This window comes from Kwoniella dendrophila, chromosome 3, assembly GCF_036810415.1.
Source record: "Kwoniella dendrophila CBS 6074 chromosome 3, complete sequence".
Classification (NCBI taxonomy): domain Eukaryota; kingdom Fungi; phylum Basidiomycota; class Tremellomycetes; order Tremellales; family Cryptococcaceae; genus Kwoniella; species Kwoniella dendrophila.
Window position 1 is genome coordinate 1,214,957 of NC_089478.1, and position 25,123 is coordinate 1,240,079.

The 25,123-nt window shown below is 39.3% G+C and overlaps 6 protein-coding genes across 6 annotated transcripts; 3 read left to right on the forward strand and 3 right to left on the reverse strand.

The window, feature by feature from the left end:
- Positions 1-4,497: 4,497 nt before the first annotated feature.
- Positions 4,498-7,939, forward strand: L201_002758 (uncharacterized protein; the record flags this gene model as incomplete). Its single annotated transcript, XM_066218527.1, has 14 exons — positions 4,498-4,621; positions 4,679-4,735; positions 4,801-4,893; positions 4,963-5,071; positions 5,137-5,207; positions 5,281-5,633; positions 5,692-5,802; positions 5,854-5,921; positions 5,975-6,105; positions 6,166-6,354; positions 6,419-6,646; positions 6,705-7,133; positions 7,197-7,681; positions 7,745-7,939. 14 exons carry the CDS (start codon positions 4,498-4,500, stop codon positions 7,937-7,939), a joined length of 2,643 nt encoding a protein of 880 aa, XP_066074624.1.
- A 1,066-nt stretch (positions 7,940-9,005) lies between these two features.
- On the forward strand, positions 9,006-11,004 carry L201_002759 (uncharacterized protein; the record flags this gene model as incomplete). Its single annotated transcript, XM_066218528.1, has 4 exons — positions 9,006-10,231; positions 10,303-10,423; positions 10,483-10,622; positions 10,695-11,004. The coding sequence occupies 4 exons, from the start codon at positions 9,006-9,008 to the stop codon at positions 11,002-11,004; spliced, it is 1,797 nt and encodes a 598-aa protein (XP_066074625.1).
- A 320-nt stretch (positions 11,005-11,324) lies between these two features.
- L201_002760 (uncharacterized protein) lies at positions 11,325-12,512 on the reverse strand (the record flags this gene model as incomplete). Its single annotated transcript, XM_066218529.1, has 1 exon — positions 11,325-12,512. The coding sequence occupies one exon, from the start codon at positions 12,510-12,512 to the stop codon at positions 11,325-11,327; it is 1,188 nt and encodes a 395-aa protein (XP_066074626.1).
- A 763-nt stretch (positions 12,513-13,275) lies between these two features.
- On the forward strand, positions 13,276-14,749 carry L201_002761 (uncharacterized protein; the record flags this gene model as incomplete). The annotated part of the gene is made up of 2 exons (XM_066218530.1): positions 13,276-13,399; positions 13,473-14,749. 2 exons carry the CDS (start codon positions 13,276-13,278, stop codon positions 14,747-14,749), a joined length of 1,401 nt encoding a protein of 466 aa, XP_066074627.1.
- A 620-nt stretch (positions 14,750-15,369) lies between these two features.
- On the reverse strand, positions 15,370-17,760 carry L201_002762 (uncharacterized protein; the record flags this gene model as incomplete). The annotated part of the gene is made up of 2 exons (XM_066218531.1): positions 15,370-17,115; positions 17,167-17,760. The coding sequence occupies 2 exons, from the start codon at positions 17,758-17,760 to the stop codon at positions 15,370-15,372; spliced, it is 2,340 nt and encodes a 779-aa protein (XP_066074628.1).
- Positions 17,761-21,622: 3,862 nt separating this feature from the next.
- On the reverse strand, positions 21,623-23,011 carry L201_002763 (uncharacterized protein; the record flags this gene model as incomplete). Its single annotated transcript, XM_066218532.1, has 5 exons — positions 21,623-22,477; positions 22,572-22,608; positions 22,728-22,792; positions 22,849-22,859; positions 22,918-23,011. 5 exons carry the CDS (start codon positions 23,009-23,011, stop codon positions 21,623-21,625), a joined length of 1,062 nt encoding a protein of 353 aa, XP_066074629.1.
- Positions 23,012-25,123: the final 2,112 nt, after the last annotated feature.

Sequence of the window (25,123 nt, forward strand, 5' to 3'; positions counted from 1 at the left end):
ATTTACAATGATGTCGCAAGGACTTTTGAGAGTTGTGAGAGTAGATATGGGTTTCTTTTTTATGGTTTTGTTTCCTTTTTTTTTTGGGTATGGGAATGAAGACGATTTGGACTGGGATGAAGAGATAACTTACAGAAAAGGATGGGCGGGCAAGCTATTTATAGTCTAATTCCAATTGAGAGACCGAGGGCGCAGTGATATGCGGCTCTCGAAACTCTGTGACTAGATTCTAACTTTTCGGGACTCCGACTAAAAGGAGAGAGCTAAAGCTGATTATCAAATCCTCTTTTATGTGATATTGAACTCCTTCTAAACGTATCAAATTCTGTAGTGTAGGATGATCGATATCAACGGAGTAGGAAGGCTTTTTGGCGAAGAATGTAAGTTTTCCTTTCTAGTTTACGAACAAGTTAAATATAGTTGATGTGACTTGTTTGACTTATTTGCAATGACGAGTTTGTTATACAAAGTTGAATGGATTGTCTTGAATTGGTATCCGAAAAACTTCGCAAGTAGTGTAAGACGTTTTTAACACGTTTTATGTTGGTTGTTATTGATGACCCAGTTTGGGAAATGTGAGAAAGGAAGGTATAAGGGGGGGGGGGGGGTTTTCTTTTCTATCCTTTTGGCTGCGAATGAATTTGAAGGTCGTTTTAGAATAGCCTTTGAGGTGGTGTTTCTTCGTTGAGCAGGTACTGATCAGTTATGACTCGAGATGAATGATTGATGATTGACACTCTATTCTAAGTTGAATTTTTTCGAAAGATGGCAATGATGTCGGCCGAATTTGAAATGACGTGAAGAGGAGGAAGCGGAATAAATGCTAAGACTGATCTATGCAAATTATGCTTTTCTACGTGTATTTAATATATTGATGATCAGCATGAATATCTTGATGTATTTATGTATATCTTGTGGGAAAGAGGGTTGAAAAATAAAAAGTGGAAAAGCCGAATGAAAGATGAATGAAGGAAAGGGGAGGACTGTACGGTTATGATTATGATAATGATAATTTATGTCGACATGATTGGGAATCTCTTTTCCTTTTCCTTTTCCTCTTCGTTTAAAGTAGGACAAGTGAGTACAATAAGGAATAAGATAGAACAATCAACTAAAGACCCAGTTCTTTTCTTGAAAAAGAGATGGACCAAGCGATGATAGATGGATTTTCCCTTATGACTAAAATTATTGAAATTTTTGAAAAGATTTGTGTGTATAGATAATGCTTGTTTCACTTTGAACCATCAAAAGGAATATTTGATGAATATTCTCCTTTCGCACGTTCTCCCGTATGAATTGTAACTGCACTACCATACACGTGAAAAGCGCCGATCAAACCGAATTATCATATAACTCACCTTTGGCTTATAGCTTATAACAAGTATGATACTATTCTAGATGTTCTTATGTATAGTAATGGGTTCTAAGGTGTGTTGAATAGTTGAGGTATGATGAAGCAAGAATTGACCGATATTGGTATGTAAGTAGTACTTGATAAAGAATAACATGAATAAACAATTGCTTTCAAAGTTAATTATTAGTTTAGTTAATTCTCGATAAAGGTATGCATCACGAAAAAAAATATCAATCATGTAAAATTTGGTCATGCATCTTAGTTTGGATGTTGCTAGGCCATTTTTGAATTCACTGATGCTATGCAAGAACCGCCATCGATTTGATGCGATTGACTACCTACTAGGACATACATAATCAGATAAAATTTTTGGATGAGTCGAAAAACATTTCTGGTATTTTCCTTCCACTTGGCTTTGAGCGAATTTACAGTAGTAGTAGTTTAAGGGTATTTTCTGGAAAATCGAAAAAAGAACGCGATCTATAATCTTCACAACACAGTTATTTCAGGGTTAAACAGAAGAAAATTTTGCGATTACGCTACCATCTTCCACCGTACCAAGCCTATTTTTATCAGGCCCCGTCAATTTCATCGGGGGATTACGCTGGTTTTCTAGTTCCTTTCCCCATACATCGAATTATGCTGCTATATGACGCACTTCGATATCGGTCAAACCCCTTAAACCCAAAACGGAATTACTCCGCATTCGATTATTTATGATAACTTGAAAATCTTGCAAACGTGCTTTTTCAACTCACCGTAAAAACCAAATAACTTTTTAGGCGACACGTAAACAAATTCGAGAAAACCAAATACACGTTAACCGCTTGTCGTGTAGAGTTGTGTAAGGCTATCTTGCATAGAAAAGAAAGTTTCACCTTTGCCATCATAATTAAAGTTCGTTATTCGGTATGAAGTGTATGGTCGACCGGCATTCTTATAACATGGTTATGCTACACACGTTCTAGTCTAACCAATCAAAGTAATATAGCATGATGCTTGCTAGTGGTCTGCGAATGAATCCCTCTTCAATCCAATCAAAACGTTCAATCCCACTTCTATTAACCCCTTTTCACACACTATTGAGTTGAGTCCAGGACATACGTTTCACCATCAATAAAAGATATTAGAAAATCATGTTTCATCCAATTCGATTTTCCTAAATTTCTCACAATACAATTCAATACGTAACAAAATGCGTATACAACGATAGCCAGGTCTCGTTTACAAACCGTATGTAACCAGAATTACCACGACAAATGACACGAGCACCAGCATAGAAACGGGATACAAAATACTCTACTAGCTTGGCATCTTCGGAAGAGGACGGGATCTTCTAGATAAGGTTTTATCATTCCGCGAAGGACATTCAGAATTCGATGCACGGTACTCGCTTCCTCGGTACATCAATATATTGTCAGTGTGTACCATCCGTCCAGTCCGCCCCCAAAAAAAGCATAACCACCATTAGCAGAGTAAGGGGTCGAAAACCTCATCAGCTGATCATTGTAATTTCAATACGGGGCAGTCGGCTAACTTCATCGGAAACTTCTACCAAATATCTGTATAATGCTAATTTTTAGTACTCGTCATTCCGTTTTGCGGTCCGCTAAAGACGTTATATCCCATTTTCAATGCATACAGTATATGTCCCCAAACCCGGATCATACGATCGCACTAGACATTCAACCTTGCAGATTCGAGCGCTACATTTCATAATCAGCACTCGTCTGCCAGCGTCGTCATGCAAATGTTACCTCAGGTTTATTTGACATGCTGACGGTGAGCACATCCTGCATCGGCGATTACCGATTTGTCACTTTCGAATCTCTTCGAATTCCATCTATACCTTGTAATGGTTAAACCCAATGACATCTCTACACCTAAGTCTTTACTTATTTGATCTGACTTTGCCGAACATCTACTGTGTCTACCTTGCAATCACCGTTAAACGTTAATAGCGAAGCGATAGAAAATAGATTTATTGATGTCATCGATGCCAAATTCATTCTTAGCGCTACCATGGAATGTAAGGGTAAAAGAATATCAAGTTAACGTAAATGATCCGACTCGATAACTTTCAAATCGACACCTTAGATTGGGGTTCATGATTTGATCGAGTCTTCGAAAATGACTTTGCGATATTAATAATAGATATTAATAATAGATCCTAATTAAAGGATCTTTTTAGGCAAGTCAAGATGTATCGAAGCGATGTGCAGATGAATGGTTGTCCAATTTTGACTGCTCTATCAAGCACTGAGGAGCTTATATATGTCATAGCCTCTTTGATATCACGCTACGTACAATGTTTGTGATGGAAAAAGAGGAACGAAAAACAAATTGGAAATCTGAGCCTTTAAGATTGACAAACACCAAATTCTATATCACAAAATCAATACTAAAAGACTTTTGATCATCTTACCGCCACAGACTTTTTAGGCCTCATATTGCTTTAAACTTGGATGAGCTACAAAGAAAAACACAGTATGTAGAGGGGTCCCCTCGGTATACGTGTAGCAGAATCAATAGATGGATCGAATGCGTAACGGGTCGGTACCTTGTGTCTAATGTCTAATTCATCGAAGTAATCGATTCTTATCATTGTATACATGTCATTCGATTTCATGAGTTAAGCAACATTCACATGAACTGGTTGATTTGCGACATGTAGACCAAAGTTGAGCAATAAAAGCTTGGTCGTGTGAACTGTGGCGTATGTAACACAAGTGAAGCCGAAGACAAACAAGCTCCTATCATACATGTTACTGTCTGCCAATTCTTGAGGGGATTGACATAATCGTTATACGTCTCGCTACACATCTTCCAACTTGGTTCTTTGCTTCAGAATGCTGTACTCTGCAAAACATTACTGCATAGAATGCCACAACCAACTACAGCTGTGCTACAAGCTGTATAACGCCGTCAATCGCCGCTGTCGGACGCGTCTGAATTGTTGAATTGTCATGTTCGTTGGTTACTCGTAAAAGGTTGATGTTTGCACGCGTCAACCATTAATCACCTACAATTGGTGTCATGATGATTCGATATTTTGGTGGATTGAATCATTGATGAAAATAACATTGACAGACTCTATACTGACAGTCAAGCTATTCTATCAACCGTTTCGGCATAGATAAGCTATGACATCCGATACCGCACGCTCTGTAGCGCCTATGACACCCAACACTACGATAGGTAATACCGAGTCCCAAATGGGTTCAAGTCCTGCTAAAGATGGATTGAAGAGAAAGGCTAGTGAAGGTGGTAAGTACATCAGCTAACCTACATTCAAACATCAATCTAATCTTGCTTGTAACGTAGGAATGAAAAATGAAGATAAAGAGAATGGAAGTCTGGATAAGAAGTTCAAGCTTGAACGTGAGTTATTGCTGGAGTCGGAATTATACAAGAGATAATGTGAAACTCATCACATCTATCGTCAGCTTCAGCATCAATAACAACTTCGCTCGTGGAGCTGAAAGGCAGAAAATTGTTATTCAAACAAGAATCCTCAGCACGTAAATTACCTAGAAGACGTGAGTAACCAAATATCGTTTAATAAATGACAATCCCAAGGCTGATTGATTTCTGCCTATACATGTTAGAATTATTGAATTTTGAAGGATGGATCTTAGACGAAGTGGAATCTGGTAGAACAATTACTGAAATACCTGAAGAATTTTGGGGATTGATAGTGATGGCTGGACATGAACTGTAAGCTGACTACTTTCATCTTGTTTCTTTAAGCCGGATTAACTGACAATTTACACATGATTCAGTAATTCAAGCAATGAATCTTTATTCATCAAACATCTCAAATTAGCTCTAGATGTAATAAAAGGAGGGCAGGGTATGTAACTTGTCTGCTCACTTTGCGCTTTAGTCCTACAGATTTCCCTAGATGAGCTGACGATGTTCTGCAGATCCCCTTCCGAATGAATCTCTTACTCCACTTATACCTAAACTCTTCTCTTTAACGCAATATGGTTTTCTCCCCTCAGACTTTTCTCCCTCAACCTCAACAACAAAAATACCAGCAGCCTTACAGATACGATGTTGGGAGGCCAACGATATTCAAAAATACTTCTCATCAGACCAGCTGGAAGGGATATTGGCAAGAAAGAAAGAGCGAGAACAAGCCAGGGAGGAATGTTTGAGGATTTTGAATGGTTTGGACGATATTGAAAGGCTAGAACTGATCAAGGGCGATAAGGTAGACAAAAATCAGACGAAAGAGGTAAAGGAAAAACCCGCTAAAGTAGAGGAAGTGGTCGAGGTGAGTGATGTGGTACCCGTTCATCACAATAGCGAAACTAAGTATTTTTTAGGTGCAGGAATCACCTCGTTTAGGTCGTAGGAAAAGCAGAGAAGGGACTGCAAATACTGTTGAATCAAGAGGAAGAAGTGCTTCGCCCAACAAGAAAAGCAAATTGACTCCAGAAGAGGTAAGTCTTTACTCGAGTATCGCTCGTTGCTATACTGACATAACATTTTAGGAGGAAGCGGCTCGACTGAAGAAAGAGGAACGAGAAGCAAAGAAAGCTGAGCTAGCGGAGAAGAAAGCGTACGTTGTGTTTCACTAACCAGAATACACTTGACTGACTTCTCTATATATAGTGCGACACAGAAAGTGAAGGAACGAAAAGAAGCTGCTGTAGCCAAACAAGCCAAAGCTATGTTAGGGTTCTTCAAAGCCAAACCACCTTCTACTCCTCCAATAAGTCGAGCTAGTGAAGCAGGTCCGTCTAGTAAGTGTCGTAGAAGCTCTTTTCTGTTCATGTCCAGATGAAAGCTAATTATATGTGAAGGATTGAAAGCCGATGCCTCACCCATAAAGGCAGGGGTTAGCGATTATGCAAGAATGTTTAGACCGATGAACAAAAGGGCTCATGTCCATGTAGCGGAGATTAATGAATGGACCACTAAGAGGAGCTCTGTTAATGATGGCACGGCAACTGAGGATTATAAAAGCAACATAGGAAAGTGGGACAGCAAAGGTAAGTGCATCGTAGCTCAATGGCATCTCTGTCTGTTGCAGGACATAAGCTGATGTAAATACAGACTTCATCAATGATCATTTAGGCAAACATGGCTGTCAACTTGGCTCATCCCGAAAATGTTTACCTAAAGGATTGAAGACCATGCCACCATATGGTACTGTCGCAGACGTATACAGTAGTCTGGAAGATGCGGAAGACCCTCGTGCAGTATTGAGTCAGTTGAAGGATAAGCGCAGGTTCCCCTGGAAAACGCTTGCGTTCGATCAACAAACCAGACCCCCCTATTGCGGTGAGTTCACTGATAAAATGCGGATTGAAGACGTTCGAAGCTGATCAACATTGATTAGGCACATTCACCAAAAAATCGGTAGTTGTTGGACCTCGTAATCCTTTCGCGCAAGATCCTCTTTTCGACTATTCGTACGATTCGAGTGATGATTGGGTAGATGATGAGGGTGGAGAAGACGTGGATGATTTCGGTGAGAACCAAGTCAAAGAAGACGAAGAAGACGAAGAGGAAGACGAAGATGATGGAGAATTTGACGATTGGTTGGACGATGCAGAGGATGTTGAATTCACTCCTGCAGACGGTGATGCAGATCCTCTTGCTCCTCTTGAACAAGCGCGATTGCCCATGAAGGTGGTGAAAAAATCAAGGGATGTACCCAAGAAAGTTGTCAAGCTCACTCCTACTTGGAAAGGGCCTATATGGGAGCAAAACATAGGGGAAGAAGGAGTGGAAGGATTGGAAGGGTATAGAATACAGCTTTTGAATGGTGAGTATGCTTATTACAGCTTTTCACGAATGGAATAGGGCCTGACAGAAAAGTTCTGCTTAGATACACCTCATTCCATTGACCCCTTTACCTTTTGTGCACCCGAACCTGTACAACAATTCAAATCAACCTTTAGCACCATTGCCATCGGTACTAGTCTGAATGTCAAATGCATATTATCTGTCGAAACAATCACGCCAACACCTGTGGCACCTCCTATTCCCGAGAAGATCATCTCCATCCCTAATTCATCTTCAATATCGTCCAAACCGATATACAATACCCCAGTACCTATCAGTAATGGGGATGCAACCGTTCAATCTCGTTCACGACCTCCACCCAAAGTCGGTTTCCCCGAAGAACATCTTGGCGATTTATATAGCCTCATTGAAGGAAGTAAAAAGATTAAACCTGATTTAGTATCTCAGCTGCGGGAAAGATTCGAAAATATAGCTACAAAGGCTGCCATTGAGGCTAAATTGAAAGAAGTTGCTGTTAGAGAAGGTAAAACTAAAGACAGTCAATGGAAAGTCAAATCTGAAGCATGGGTAAGTGTGCTACTTCGCAAGACTTGCATATTGTTGTAGAGTCACTGACCAGTATTTACGCAGATTGCTATCGGATCAACGCCTCCCAATCCAGTACCAGTTGCTACCTCAGCTTCTACACCTACATCGATCGCAGCCCCTACCGCGAAACCAGTGAATGCTTTCTTCTCTTCACCTGCTTCGACATCAGCACCAACTACAGCAGAAAACAAAATACCTAAAGGCACCGCCGACGAGCCAATGATCATCGATGCTTAGGTTTATACTAGAATCCTTACATCTCAGCTTTTGCAGCAACTGATTATATAATTATCATCATATCGTCCTCATCATCAAATAGTATAGTATCTTTACCAACATCATTTTGCATACAACAATGACGAAAAATTGGCCTTCGACCGTACGGTATATATATAATATATAGCTAGCTTAGAATAGTAAAATCCAGAGAGATGACATCATGTTTTTATGTTCAAGTTGTGTAACATAGATTCGGCAAACATCAGCATCATTGAATAATCAAGCCGTTCACCCTGACAATAGATACAGTGAGGATTCGCAATCGTAGATAAGGTTATTTGGAATTTGAACCTGATTTACCAAATTAGTCAGTCAACGTCGATCACTGCTAGTGAACATATTCCAGAACCACATGCATGTTTCTCAGAGGACATGAGACACGTAAACGGGATGATATGTTTTCTGGAAGCTATGAATGTGTGGGTCCATAGGAGACCGCTGATTATTACAGTATACATCCTTGGCAGTATGAAAAAGGTGATGTCTGTGAATGTGGGGCTCGAAGTTATGAAACAGGCTTCTCTATGCATCTTTGAACAGAACAAGGACATGGTCACAACCACCGTTGATTAAATTCATTTATTTTTGGCGAAATCAGGCCAGAACAATGCAGAAGATGAGACATAAGCTTACGACTACTCGAACATTCTAATATGAGGGAAATAAATTTCAATTGAAATTTTAGATTTTATTCCTGTTTTTCTTGAGGTTTCAGATAAGTTTAATGCTATGAAGTCTGGATTTCGATCTTTTTCTGCACAATAATCAATAACTCAACCTGGTCTTCTGATATGTCTTTCTCCTTCACATTTACACAGCTTTGTACGTATGTAAAAGATGATGACCTCTGTTTTTTTCCAAAAGAAAGAGAGAACAGTCTTCTTGCTTTTTTTGCAAAGTATCCTGATTTTCGTCCATCAAGAAAGGACTTATTCGCTTCCTCTTTACATCCTCTCTCAATTGCGATTGCTTAATGATCGTTCCTCCTCTTTCCTTTTTGTGAGATGTGATTACTGTACATAGGATGTCTTCAGCAATATTACAATCAGAATTTTCAAGAACATCATTACGTTCAAATAATTACTATACACCTCCCTTGTTGACTGAAGAAGAAGAAGGTGGAACATCAAGTTATTCACATGGTAATAATTATAGATATTCATCTTCTTGTGGATCAGTCAAATTAGGTATCAAATCGAAAACAAGAAATAGGAAAAGGAGGATAATGTCAACTCGAACTCATTCAGATCCTGTATCAACAAAACATCCGCATGTATGGGACTTACCAGATCATAACGACATATCAATACACTCTATCATTCAAACCAACAATGATGGATACATAGACAACGACACCACAAATTATTCAGAAGATGAAGAAGACAACGGGAGTGTCAGACAACTTTCCCAGTCTGACTTACGTCAAACGCTCATTACAACCGAATTTGCTCCAGATCTACTGATGGATACCAACGACCAAGGATTAGTCACCACAATGATCAAGACAAAATATATACCAAACTACAGAAGAGCTTCGGATCCTACATCAGATGAACCACCTCATACCCCTTTATTGCCTCCTATAGAACTTCAAAAGTGGCCAAAAGGCAGACCGAAACCCAACGGACCAAGAGATCATAGAGAGTTGAATAGAACGGGTGCAATCAGGTCAAAGAGAACAAGACCATCTTTTTACCTTGGTGACGAAGATCAGAGCCAAATGTTAGTATCGTCATCCGAGCCACATAACTTATATCATTCAGAATCATCAAGAAAAAGATCTTTAGAAGGATATGCAATATCGCCTTCGTCTCATCTTCGCCATCGTAAAAGTGTAGTTGATGGCGATTATGATAATGTAAATGAGCAGATATCAGAATTCAGAATAATAAATCCTGATAATCGTAATGGCAATACATCATATCTTTCTACTTCATTGTCATCCAGATCCAGAACTTCGGAGACTGATCAAAGTGAAGTCAGAAGTATAGATGATAGAACTAGAGGCAGTATCTTTTTAGGTTCAGATCTAAGTGCAGACGAATTAGGTGCAAGATTAGCTGAATATCGTTTGACCTCAGATTACAATAAGGGAGCACGATTTGTTGATGTGATGGGTAATTATGCACCTGAGGATTCGACTGGGAGAGAAGGGGTTCTTGGTAGAAGACCAAGTATTGTGACTAAAAGGCACACTAACGGCAATGCATATCAAAAACGAGAACATGATAGTCAAGTTACATGTCAGGCGTGAGTATGAAACTGTCTACACATGAGTATATGTACGCTAACTCCTCAATATCCATGGTCTGCTTGATCAGCTGTCTCGACAAAGTTCGCAATGATCCTTGTTCGCTAAGTTCATCTTCCAAAGGCTGGCCATATGTCTCTCAAGGACACTTCATCTGTTCTAACTGTAGGAGAAACCCCTGTCAGCCAAACGTAAGCTACTAATACTTTATATTCGACAGAGAGACTAACATACTCGCCATTACCTATAGGCAAATTGCTCAATATGTAATCCCAATGAAACGACACATTCCCGCAAATGGTCAAAGTGGCGTAAACCTGCAGAAAGAAGAGCGGCAAGCGAAGATATAACCAATCGCCCCAACGAACAAAACCTCAGAGCTAGACACGAGTAAGTTCATATCCATTACCGATCTTGCCACACCTTGCAAGCCGGCTAACTTGATACATACCTGTTTGTCAGCTATGAGAGCACGGGAGAAACACATACTCAAACGGAAACAGATTCACAACAACAGCACAAACAAACACCGCAAAAGACAAAACCGAAAACTACAAAGTTCCCTAGTTTGTCTTTTGATTTGGGGTTGAAATGGTTGAAGACTAAAAATCAGAACCAGCAGATATACACTGATGAAGATGACTGGGATAGTGGATTGCCACCAAACAGAAATGGAACTACTGTCATTTCACCCATTAAGGCTCAACCTCGACCTAAATCAGCGTCAACGAAGGGTTGGAAGGACAAATTATCGATTTTTGGCTCAACATGAGAGACGATAATCTCAACGAGGACAAAATCAAGTAGGACACGAGATCACAAGACATGCTTCAGCACAAGCCAAATCTTTCTTGAAAATTTGTAAGGATGAGGTTACTGAATGTGGCAAATTTGGAAAAACCGCTTGTTGCCGAATGATCACATATATAATCTAAATCTCATTTATGAATGCTATCTATGAGATATTGTACAGAGTGTATATATGTAAATGCTAGAAAAGGTCTATCGAGAATGTATATTAATTAAAACAAACCTGCCAAACTATTGTCCGTGATGCGTTTGTGGCTGGTGATTGGAATGAAAGAATTTACGTTATAAGCCACCATCTCCATTTTGTTTCTGCTCATTATGTCTATGTTTTCTAGAAGCCAAAGTTTCAGCACCTCTTGGGTCAGCGACGGTATCATTATCATCTGAGTTACCATTAATGAAATCAGCCATAGCCCGTTGTCTTCTCTGATTTCGTTGAATCTCCGAAATTAGACTTTCGTCAGCTGGTGCTTCGTTACTTTTGATATCGAATAGGTTGCCCTTCGCTCTTCGCCTTCGTTCATTCCGTTGGATCTCTGATATAGTTTCTTCAGGTAGTACTTCGTTGTTTTTATGGTTTACGAGGCTGGCCATCATCGCCCTTCTCCTTCGTTGGTCGCGCTGAATTTCTGAGATCGTGTTTTCTTCAGGTGACACCTCGATGTTTGTACTGACTATGAAGTTGCCCGAAGCTCTTTGCCTTCGCTCGCTACGCTGGATCTCGGAAATTAGGCTGGGCTCACGAGTTGCTTCTTCATTATTACTGTTGCTGAAGTTGTTCATAGCCCTTTGTCTTCGCTCTTTACGCTGAGCTCCTGAAATTAGATCTTCTTGAAGTGGAGATCCTGGAATGGGTGACTGGACTGGTGACACAGCAGTGGAAGATGATGAAAGGACCGGTAACTCGTTTGTGTTTGAGGTAGAAGTTTTTGCATTTGATTTCAAGTCAATCATTGATTCTCTCAATTTTTCTAAAACAGCTTCATTTCTTTTATACCTATGACTGATTTCAGCGAATTTCCCATTTCCATTTGAGGAGTTTTCATTTTCATTTGTTCTGATTCTTCGCCAATTACTTAATTCATACATACCAACTTCACCCCATAAATTAGCTTCTAATTCAGTTACATTCAATTGATCTATCATTGATGACGATGGTATTGATAAAGTCAATTGTGCAGCTGAAAATGCAGCTAATAACCATAATGTAGAAATAAATAAACAAAATAATATACCAAATGATAAATGTCCACCTTTAAACAGGATTTCCATGTATGTTGCTTGAATCTCCTTATTTAATATTGGCTTGGAGGGTACTTTAGAATATTCCTTTTCGGGTTTTTGTAAAATGGATTTGGTTTTGGTTTTGGTTTTGGTTTGACCGAATAACAAAGCTACTCCAGAGTTTGGTATCTTGAATTCATGTTGAAATGATGTCTGAGTCGGTGGTAATGGTGAAAATGGTGCCATTTTTGAAGTATCGAAATGACTTTTTTATCTTTGGATTTTATATATTGGAAGATGTGTTTTTGATTCAGAATATATCGCTTTATCATTTAAGACCAAAGTTTATATATATTTGATAAAAAACAGAGTCCTGATACTGCGATGAATCAGATATCGCATCACTTTCTTCTGACAAGAAGTGCTGTACCATTAGTTAACTAACTGAATAGTCAAGCCTGGCTTACCTAGGCCAAATTACCTTAACACCCGCCACGCCACTTTTGCAAAGGACATCATTGCCTATTTTGGGCTCTATACACTTTCGATTGTTGATCAACATAAATATCTGCCTTAGGTCAGTCATATGATGATAAACCCTTGTGTGTATTAGGTAGGCTAGTCATTCAACGCATGCTTTTCAGCATACTGTGTTTGTTTCTGGTCATCCAATATGATAATATGATCAGCCAAGTCTGTGTACGGGTACAGGGTCTGGCCGTGCCTGCTAACGTTGTTGCCGATCGCGAGTTCCGGTAAACAAACAATGAGGAAAACACGGTATGACGTATGATTCCCGATCGCACGAATTTTGGGATAAGTTAACTTATTTGAGAACATTACTTTTCACTGTCATGGTCGTCTTTGTTGTTTCACGTCACTCTGTAGTGCAACAACACAACTCATAGTATAGTCCAACATTATATACACAATTTCTACAGGTCAATATTTTCGTTCTTTCGATTAAACACTGTACGATCTTCTTTCACATAACACCGAAGTGTAGAATATGGCACCCAAAGCAAGGTCGAGAGTCGCCGCGAGCTCAAAAAGAAAGTATGATGATGTGAGAGAGGAGTCTGAGGACGCGGCAAGTATTGCTAGCAGCAGTGGAAGCGAGTTGACTGAGGATGGTAGGTCTATACATCAGCATTTATAGTATGAGCAGGATCACGATAATGAGCTAATTTCAAATATTCAAAAAAGAATACCACGAGGAGTCAGCTGAAGAGGATGATCAGGAGGATGAGGATGACGAAGATTATGATGAAGAACCACCAAAAAAAAGTAGAAAGACGAATGGTAATGGTAAAACACCCTCTCCGAAGAAAAGCAAATCCATCGGCAAAACACCTACTCCTACATCGAAGACCAAGCCCAAGTCCAAGAACAAGGCTAAGGAAGAGCTAGAATCAGATGAGGAGATAGAGACATCGAAATCGAAATCTAAAGTAACATCAAAATCAGATTCAAAAACTAAGATAAAGAAGGAGAAGACCAAGAAAGAACTTGATGAACCTGAAGTATTATCGAGGAGAAAATTAAAAATGCAAGAAAAGGTATTAGCTGATGCAGCACGAACTCGAACCAAAAATCCTAAAGCATTATTAGAATATTTGTTATCTGATGAAGCCTTAGATCTTTCTAATCCACATTCTGCAAGGGGATATGGTGAAGTAGATTGGTCAAAACATACATCACCATCTAATCCTAAATCTGAACCAGACGCACCAAAACCTAAACCTAAAGCTTCAAGGAAACAGAAAAAAGAATCTGAACAAATTCATCCTTCAATGACAGAAGAAAAACAAAAAGAAGAAGAGGAGAAAAATGCGAAAAATTATATTAGATATCCACATTCAAAATTAACACCATTTCAAGTTTTATTATGTTCAGTTTTATTATCCAAACCATTATCACATAAATTAGGTTTAAGAACTATAAGTACATTATTAAATTCACCTTATAATTTTGGTGAATTTTCTCAATTAGAAAAACAAACTCAATCTGATCAAGGTGAAGAATTTATCTTGGAAAGTTTGTTTAAAGCAAGAACACAACATAAAGAAAAGACTACAACTCAATTATTAAATTTTTGTCAAGGTGTTAAAGGTTTAAATGGTGAAAATGAAGAAGGGGATTTAGGTGGTATAAAAAGAGCTATTCAATCTTTAAATGGAAATGTTGAAGCAGCACAAAAAAGAGTAGGTGAAATGATTTCAACTATAATGGGTATTGGACCTGTTGGAGTAAGTATTTTTTTGAGAAGGATACAAAATCAATGGAAAGAAGTTTTTCCTTATGTAGATCAAAGATGTTTAATTGCTGCTAAATCAGTCGGTTTAATCAAGGAAAATGGTACGACTTTAGATATGGCTAATTTGGTCGATAACAATCCAGATAAATTAGTCAGATTGTTAGATACTTTGATTGGTTTTGATCTGGAGAAGAAATTAGATGAAGTGGTCGCCAAATTCCCATAAACAAACTCGCTAGTAATTGATTATTCATCGTGTGTCTTGTGATTTCTGCTATTCATCTTTATGTATCAACAATAAATTATAGATGTGCAATGCTCAAATGTACCGTCATCAAAACCTCTGTATTATCAAAACACATGCATTATATTCACAAAATGATAGGAGTTTGGATATTCACAGTTTACGTATATATATTTGAGAGCAAGTTATAACAGTCCATCGATCATGCAAATATGCAAGAGAAGCAACTAGGAGATAATGCAATTTATGCAAAACAGAGCGGGCAGAAAAGGTATAGGTGGAATTAAGGCTACAGTATAATGTTAAGTGACAAGCAAACAAGTAAGAGCAAGAACAAAGAGTATGTACAATTTAGAATGTTGAGGAAGATGCCCAAAAGAAAAGAAGATAACAAAGTACCTATGCTATGCAATGCTATGCTAAGCGAAATGATAATGTCCAGAAGTGAGAAAATGAGAAATGCAAATAATGCTATGCTATGTAGTATGCAATGCAAGGCAAAAAAAAAAGGAATAAGTGACGGGGTTTGATGATACAGTAATTTTGTTTAACGGATAAAGGATTAATTGCGGGTTATGAGTTGCGAAGGTTTATGTTGATATTTAATGCCGTATACCGGTGCCAGCGTAAGAGGCAACTCTGTTGAAGCCTACTCTACCAAGTACTCTAGTTTTAGCTGAACCGAAGATTGGTGGTTGACCCATTGAGACTGCCCTTGGACAAGGTGAATTTTCTTGACCACTTGAACTATCACCTCCTGGACCGGTAGGTGAAGAACCATGTTCATGATCTTCTTCTGTTATCGTTAAACCACCTTGACCATGTCTTCTTGCTGTAGCGGCTGAAGCAGCTGCAAAAGCTAATGGAGGACAAGGTAATGGTGCAGATGATCTTGCAGTGGGTTGATTAGATTGTAATTCACCATATGTGAAAGATCTCGTTCTACTGAATTTTCTGAAATCATGCAAATCTGAATTTCTTCTTTCGAAATGCTTTGGGTCATCCATAGGTGTATATCCACCATCACACGAATTAGGTTGAGATTGATAGAACCCACAATATCCGCCTTCTAATATATATACTTCAGGATAAAATATTTTAGGATAAAGTGCATTATTAATTAAACGATCTCTTGATCTAAGATGTTTAGCAAATGTTGGAGCTCGTTTAGCACTGAATTCACAGTGGAATACCAAGACAACTTGTTCTCCTTCACCCAATTCACCGCTTCTACTTGGTACTGGTAGAGCATTACCACCAGCATGTACACCAGTTGATTCCGATAGTAACAGTTGATCTAAAGCATCCATAGATTTGACATTGATAGCTCCTTCTATGTGCCCTCCTTCATATTCGTAATCGAATCGACAATCGATAATATGGTATCGTTTAACCTTTGAGGAATATTTACCAGTAAGGAGGCTCTGAAGGGTATTAGGAGTGATACGCACTAAACCATCTTCTTTGACTTTATGACAAGGTAAAATCTTTCCATCCATTTCATTATCCCCAAAACCAGGTAATCCGCCAGGACCATAAGGACTAACTTTCTGTTTTTGTTTTCCTTTACATCCGACAGGACTGGCCATTCCTTCGCCAGAAGTAGCGATTGATGCTCGAGCTGGCTTGAATCCAGGAGAACCGTCTACTTTGGGTATGCCACGAGGGCCATATCTTCTGATATATTCTGCTTGGGTACCGGCCATTGAAGGTGAAGCTTCATATTCACTTTCATCTTCTTCCTGTTCATGCATTTTGTTCTGGTCGCATACTGAGAAAGCTCTTCGCATAGGTGCCATAGCAGATCGAGGAAATGTACCGGAGTTACCACCGCCTAAAGTGGGTTTGGGGGCAGCGTAAAGGATAGGAAAGGCAGAGGCAGCTGAAGCTGTTCGTATTCCACCTTCCACTGAAGAGCCAGCAGCTAGAGGTCCTAAAGCGGGTCGCTTGGATAATGGATTTCGTCGAGCTGCTACAGTGCTTGATCGACCTGCACCAAATAACATTGCGCTCGAAGAAGCGGTTTTTTCGAGTGGAGGACGACTTAAGCCAAGTCCGAGTGAAGTTCGTTTAGCAGAAGGCGATCCAGATGATGGCGAAGCAGGAGAACCAGTGACGAGTGATCTTCGTTTTGTTGGTGCTTGAGCAGATGGAGCGGCAGGAGATTCGCAGAAAAATGAACCGAGTCCTGGTGATCCAGAAAAAGAAGCTGCGCCACTGAAGGATGGAGATTGCTGGGTTGATGAACGACGTGACTTGATGGCAGGAGAGTCAACGTCCATGCAAAAGTCGTCGCTGATTGAGGTGGAAGCGACAGAGCAAGGTGATAAGGACATAGATGGGTCGGTCTAAACGGATGTCAGTTCATGCATATTTCGAGAGTACTTTATCTGACTAACCTCTCGTCTGAACAATGAGGCTTGCATCCCTAATCTTGGTCTACCAGTTTCTTCGTTGGACGAAGTCCATTGCATAGGGATACCACCTCTTGGTCTAATTGCATTCTTTCCATCAGGCAAAGTGGGAGGCAACATCTTTCCCTTGTTAGCTTTTGTTGTAGCAGGTCCAGCTGATCGTTGCATGATATTTGCTGATAATTCCCTTCCAAATGTTCTTCCTTGACCTAATGGTCTGGCAGAGAGTGGTCTCATGGTGTCCTCGAGGTCCATCTTTGAAGCTTTCGAAGGCGATGGCACAGTCAACCGCTGTAAAGGTACTGGATCCGGTCGACGAGGTTTCAAGGAGAATGCAGGTGATGGTGATAAAAAGCTATTGGAGCCGGTCGAGAGCATTGGAGAGATGTTTTCTTTTTGTCGCACAGCTGGAGATGGGGAGAAGTAAGGTGAAGTCTCGCTAAACGATAAAGAAGAGTTGAAGGATTGATCAACTTCAATTGGCAAATCGGTATCGGTTTGAGTGGGTGATGGTATCGGAGAGGGGAATCGAGAGGATGGAAAGGACTCCATTAGTGGTGAAGACGAAAAAGCGTCCATGATGTAAATTGATATTGTGAATTTTGAGGATAGAAAGGTTTTGGGCTAAGCCAGACTTATTGTCAAAGCAGAAGTTCTGATGTACAGGTTTGTGGTCTATCAGAGGTCGAGCGAGAAATATCGTTGTCAGCGATCTTTGTCGAAATCACCTGATAAATCATAAGTGGTTTATGTAAAGATTAAAGTGAGAGTAAATTCGATAATGGCATGAAAGACCGGGGCCAATTATGCCTGTGGGGTTGTTAAAGCAATCGCATTGAGCTGGATCAAAGATCTCCGCTCGTTCGAATAAATCGTGAGACAGGACTCACATATTATGACCGCACAGTAATAACCATACAGACTGCATGCAAATAACTCATACACTATGTTGAGTTACCTGAGAGATGCGAGCCTGACCTAGCTGAGGTGAGACACTATCGATGAATAGGACTTCGCCGATATATGTCTAGTATACAGAATAGCCCTGCCTCGTTGTTGTAGGTAGCTGAATTTGCTGTAGAGAGGGACAACTGATGAGTGATTGAGAGGCTGGATTGAGAAACAGACTGAATGAATAGATGTGATTCAGGTTTTAGGATGATTTGCAAGTTGGTTGAAAGGAATGTGGAGAACCAAGAGTTTTGGTTTAATTTTTGCAGTCCTGGTGAACAATATTTTACCAAAAGATTGTATTAGACTCGTTGTTGAGATTTTATGAAGGATGATCAAGTGGTCGATGAAGTATTCAGTGATAAGAGAATAAAGAGATATCCAGGTTGTAGCAGGATAATGATAATGATGATAATATGTAAATGAGTAAGTTGAATGAGGCTGGTCGCGACTGCTTTTCCTTCACTGTACCTAGCTTTTTTGATTTTTGCAGTACGAGTATAACTACTATACCGCTACCCTATCAAAACTGTCTAAAGATCCTTAAAATAATCCCTTATACCTAATACCTTAACCGTCTTCCCGAAAGATGCTTCTTTCCACCTAAAGATGTTGAAATTGATTTGAATACCGATGGAATCAAAGGACAATCATCGGGTGAAAACATATATGGAAGATAAATGATTAATGGTCAGAATGGGTGAGACGATAAAGTAATGTTGAGAAGAAGGTTTTGTGGGATAGAGAGAAGTAGGTCAAGCCAAAGAAATCAGTCAACTTGATTCCTTACAGTATTACCCTGAATAAGTCATACTACGTTTTACTTACAGATTGGATGATATGTCGAGTGAAAAGCGTTCAGTCTATGCTTCCAAAGGTGAGATCTAACTGTATCTGACGGTTTGAATCGTTGGAAGGTTGATTGATAAAGAATCGTTCTTTCAGTTTGACTTTTTGATTTCCTGGAATAATGTCGTTAGGTGGAGTCAAAGAGGCGTACTTCTTAATGGAAGTTTATTGAGAGAACAAACACAACTGATGAAACGTAAAATGGTTGTAAAGTTGAATCAGGTGGATGGTTTTTGGTATAGTAATTCCTTTGAGATCAAATGTGGTAAACCGCCAAAGCAACAGTAGATTGTGCAAAGCTAAGGCAAGCGAACAAAATCTTGTACGAAATTTACTATTTTAAAGAACAGAAAGTGTACTGTAATGTTTATGATATGACGAATGACGCGTGAGTTGGCTTGTCGAAAGGTTTACAGGATAGGAAATGCTACAGACAGAAATGTAAGAATCAAGTGAGAAGTAAAAGAAAAGGAAACGAAAGACACAGGGGAATGTAAATGATATGTATCCATTGGATGAACTTTTTATCACTCAACCAAGACGATGTTAGTAGCGAGTACATACATTACATACATGCTATCCGTCAACACCGGAGTATTATTGAAAAGACCCTTTCAACTATTTTGTTTCTTTTTGTTGGTTGTTAGGTGAAAGTAGATGGGAACAAGCGCGACTGATTTTGCGGAATATGGAATATGACATCTATTTCAGGGCTTCTTTATTGAACTTGTTACGTATTTTCACCCATAACAACCAACATCCAAAGTAAGAAATAAACATTCCTTAAAAATCGCAAAGGTTGGTTCACAGTTAAAGGGATGAACAACATATTTACACATTAATCTTTTCGGACTAAATGAATTCACCTTAACCTAATTTGTGATTCCTTGTTATTTGGGCACAACAGATGTCACTTTTGTAAGTTGTTGTGCGGACTCTCAAAGTATAGTAAGAGAACGCTGTTTGAATACGATCTGCGGTCGATCAAAGAGATTTCAATAAAGACTATTTGTCGTAGCACTTCTGTCTTAAAGACGAGAAGTACGTACAGCATGTCTGAGATTCACGTATCAGTTGACCGAAACGCCGTTCGTTGGTTTGAGGTACTTTAGGTACAATCACAGGACGCAGTTTATCTGAAAGTATATTAAAGCCACTTCAATCGACCATGAGGTTTAGATATCAACATGACCTTCTTTAACATTACTTTCGAGTAATATAATCTACGAATCAAGCCTCTCAAAATTCGTTTTCTGGTAGCTCCAAAGCTTGATTTTTCATCCCATTATATGTTTTATTGAGATACGCTACATTCCTTCGTATACCACCTCATGATTGTTTCCTCGACTTATGAGACTATTGCATTTCAGTATCTATTGAAACAAGACTTGCAAGTCATAGCTCAAAGAGCGGTAATCATTTGGATAAGAAGCCTCATACGTACTTCCAAACCTAAATCGCCTCCGCCCCCGCATGACATCTTGAACGCTATTTATGCACTTGTTCTATTCTGCTTCTATTCGCTCCCGAAGAACAGGTAATTATGTATTATTGATATATCTCGCAGTTCCATGAAACCGGAGCGGAATCTAAGAGAGGGTGCTGTGGATTCTAAGGCGTTCTACCAAGTATCTCCGTATCATCCTACATAAAGTCAGGTTACAACTGGGCAATGATGTCTTGATACTACTGCAGCTTTCATTTTCAACCCTACAAAAGATTTCCCGAAGACTGGTGCAAAACATTCATTCGACTTTTATGCCAAGCATCATATAAAAGAATTGTGTGATTCTTCAAAACATGATTTTTAACCTTAGACTAACGAAACGCGGATCCTCAAAGTACCCCTGTACCCTGTACTAAGCAAACACAATACCCCGAATCCCTTGAAATATTTCAGTTTCAAAGTTCAAGCACAAAGTAACAGAATCATCATGTTGAAGCAATCTGACGTCGCTACAAGACAGCCACCTCCTTTATTTGCATTTGATATTACTGCTGATTCCTCTTCATCACATGCAATGACGGTTCGTTTGTACATTATTAAACTCTCATTCACAAACATGACAACTTATATGACTTTTCGCAGTACGCGGGTCTAGGTACCTTTTAACAAATCGTCATACCGAGTTAACCATCTTTATGTTTGTACCTATTACAGAGGTACACAAATTTAGTGGTAACTCTAGCAAGCCATTTTCACAGTACGAAGTATTAATCCGTCACTCGAATCGTCATAGATGATTGAACATGATGAAACGAGCAACCATTCAATAACGTGCATGGTCACGTTTATACTTTTCCTGCGAGTCTAGAAGTTCAAAAACGGGCACTTAAATCATGACTAGTGACGCTCAGTAGGCACAAAGCGTCATTGTGATCTCAGTCTTGCGCACGAAGCATAGTTGTGATCGAATAATGTTCAGAGTTTGGTTGATAAGATTAAGACCTTAAAGAAATTACTCTTTGACATGGCTAATTTAGTCTGCAAGGGAATCCCCAAAAACTCCGCTGTTTTCTTATGAACTAGCCGTTATTATACATATACATGTTACATGTTATATACGCGTCGTAAATTACATGATATAATTGCTAGATAATGCTATGTTGGGTTATTACCTCAAAATCGGATCAAACCCCGTCAAGCTAACGATTCCTTACTTTCGAATCTTTCAACGAATCTCGTTCCATCCCTAATCTGAGATACTCTTACACTTCGATCACTATCTTCCCCTCCACTGGATCTACTGGAGGAACGCTCTTCGAGGTTTCGAGCATCCAATCGAGGTTGATTGCTGTCTACTGAATTGAGACTTGACATTGAATCTTGACGTCGAGATGGACGTGGGCTTAACCTTGTTTCATCATACGGATTTTCGAACGGATTAATCATTCTCCCTGTATCAGCGTTCGAACTAACTTCGAGTGAACCAGCTTTTCCCCTATTCTTATCTCTTGTTTTTGAAGGAGTTGATACGGTAGATGAAATACTGGTAGTACTATTTGTTCTAGAATGTGGATTAGGTGCAGGATTGACTAAACTAGGTGATTTTGTCCTTAATGGTAAAGCGACTTCATCAGGTTGATTTGGTAATTCGACATCTATCCATCCTTTTCCTTTTCCTTTTCCTCTGCCTCCCAAATCTATATTTCCATCATTTACGTTTGAGGTTGATGATGTATTTGTCGGTATTTCCCATTCTGATGATCGTTGTCTTGCATAAACAGGTCTGGTGAAGTTGAACTTCGATGCTTTGGGTGTCTCTCCAGGATCAAGTCCAATATCAACCTCATCATCATTCATACTCATATCGAAGTCTTGTGCTGAAGGTTGAGCGTATGGATCAGAGGTGGACGGCCTGGAAAATGATAATGAAGGTAAGGGATTTATGGAATTTCGATGAGATTTCCTATTTTTAGCAGGTAATCTTCTTCGATATCGATTCCATAGAAAGATTCCTATAAATGTTGAAAGTACTAGAAATACAGCAATGCCCTGTGATCAAGAACCAGGACGGCAGATATTTTAAGTCAGCAAAGCAATATTGAAACGACCTTATAACTCATAACGATAACTCAAAGGGGCTTACCGATATCAACCCGATAAATCCGCCTGTCGAACCGGCACTGGACCACGATAGAAACGTCAGCACACTTTACGAGTCCCCAAGTAACATAAATTTCAGTGATTTTTTTCTCCACATGGGCTACATGTGAGCTTGTAGAGTGAGGTCGAGATAACTCACATCTTCGGTTCATTCCCTATTCCTCTCCACTTTGTTTCCGTACTTGCAGGTGGACCTGTACCATACTATTAACAATTCTCAGAAATGCCTCTCCGTGAGTACATTATAGAAGTTTACGCACAGATATCGAAGCTGCGCTCGAGCATTAGCAATCAGCGACAGTCAGTGGTGAAGAAAAAGGGATACTAACCAGGACGGGTAGTTGTTATTCCTTGACCACCTCCACCTCGTTCCCCCAACATATGCGCCGATGCAGGACCTCGCAGGAACCAATTGACGAGCATACTGACTTGGCTATGTGTGCATAAATTCTTATCTTGATAATATATTGAATCTGCTATCAAAGGCTTGATGATGGACAAAGGTGCAGTCGAGTCATTCACATTATATCACGGTTGCAATTGAAGTGAGATATAATCATCTCCTAAGGTTAACGTCATCCAAGTTATAGTTATAATTAGACATTAATATTTTGCATTATATTCCGGACGCGTGACTCATTCAACACGTGTGACCTAGCGAATAGCAAATAGCAAATGATCGTCGCGTGATGATGATAACATAATTACAGCAAGTTAAAGACTGATTCAAGTCCACATCACTCCCGTTGTGTGTTTTATTACGTAAAGATATCGCTCATATCAAATTCGGCCGTTTGAATCAGATAACCCAATCTAACGTTCGTGAATTGGTCAATTCAGTTGTTTTTAGACTTTTCCTTTACTTCCCGAGAATAACGAGTTCGTTTAGCAAATCGATAGTAGATAATTAAAGAGATCTAGGGTCTAAATTCTATAATATTGGAACTAATTTAGTATGTCAGATAAACAGAATTTTACAGAAAAAGGTACCATTACTTAAAGGATGTTCTTTCGAAAATTCAGGTGAAAATGAAAAATTTCTCGACAAAGGACTTGTGATTCGGCCGCAGGTAGATCGTTGGTTGATTGTCAGATATAGACATATTCATGTGTTCTGAATGATTGAATGTAATGAGGCTAGAAATGAACTAAAACCGCAGAATAGTAGTAAGTGCCTACGCTTCAGATTTATCTATTACTAGTTGTTTTTCTGTGATATGGATTGAAAACAACTGTAAACAATCACACGCCGACACGATTTCATGATAATCTACAGATCTGAAGAACTATCTCAAATCTGATCTTCGCTTTATTATCTTATTCAACAAGTTAACCGAAAAGAACCGCTCGAAAAGTCCAATCAAGCCTTACCGAGAATGTTCTGCCTCAAATCCTTAAAGCTGCACAAAAACAGTTTTGGATCGCAACCTCCCGGCCGACTGCGGATGAGATCCGTCCAGATGCCTAATATAAAGTCATACGACTCTCCTTTTTAAGCTAAAGAACAACGGTCCCTGCCGATTATTGTACCTCACTTGGATCTGTAATCCAGCTTTAATCTGATAAGCGGATACCGTGACAAAATTGTTAAAAATAGGAGAAAGTATCATTTCGGTCGAAACTACCTCTTTGAAGATACGATAGTCCAACAAGCGAACGCCAGTAAATTAACCATATATCTTAGGTCAAGCCTTTATGTCTCAAAAGGTCTACGCAACTCTGAGCTAGATAAATTACCTTATCCCGCTAGAAATAATGGGGTTCTTGGCACTTGTACCTGCACCAAAAATACATTTTCCAAGCTATCCAAAGAGGCTCCACCTCATGTACATTCCACTGTACCTCATCAAATATCCCATTATCTTATCGGCCGACTATGCCATAATCTCATCCCATCAAGATACCAGGCAAGATTCTAGGATAATTTAGGAAAATGATTTTCGTTCTTGTCGATATCTCCATAGTGAAGATTTACACCTTTCACTAGCTTAATAAAATGAAGAAAATTTATTTGTCAGGTCAACGGAATAGTTCTGTTTGTTACTCACTGATTTCAACCTCCTCGAGTTTCGGCTTTGCCTTGAATCCCGGGAGATCAGCCTTCCCTAGGTGAATGTTACGCTAGGACTCACATTAAAAGATTTGACTAGTCTTCAAGGACGAAAATCAGGGAGGCTATTCGGTATCTGTTATAATCTGTTACCGAACACTGCTAAATCGACGGAATAAAATTTTCAGGGGTAGGTATAATTCAAATCACTCACTGATATCCTTTGATAGGTGGCATACTGGTTGTTCAGCTAGTAATATAGGTGGGAATGAGCAGTGGAAGGGAGAAGAGGGTTGAGAAAAAGTTGAACGAACAGCTCAATACTGACAAATCTTATCGGTTTACAGAGGATTTCTACTGTCAAATCTTAAGGCTCATTCTTAATTTGAGGTACGTGACAAGCAAAGAACAATAAAATCAAGATTTTTCTTTCGGCTCAAAATCTATTGGATTGTCGTAGTTCTGAATTTTGCACTAACCGGAGA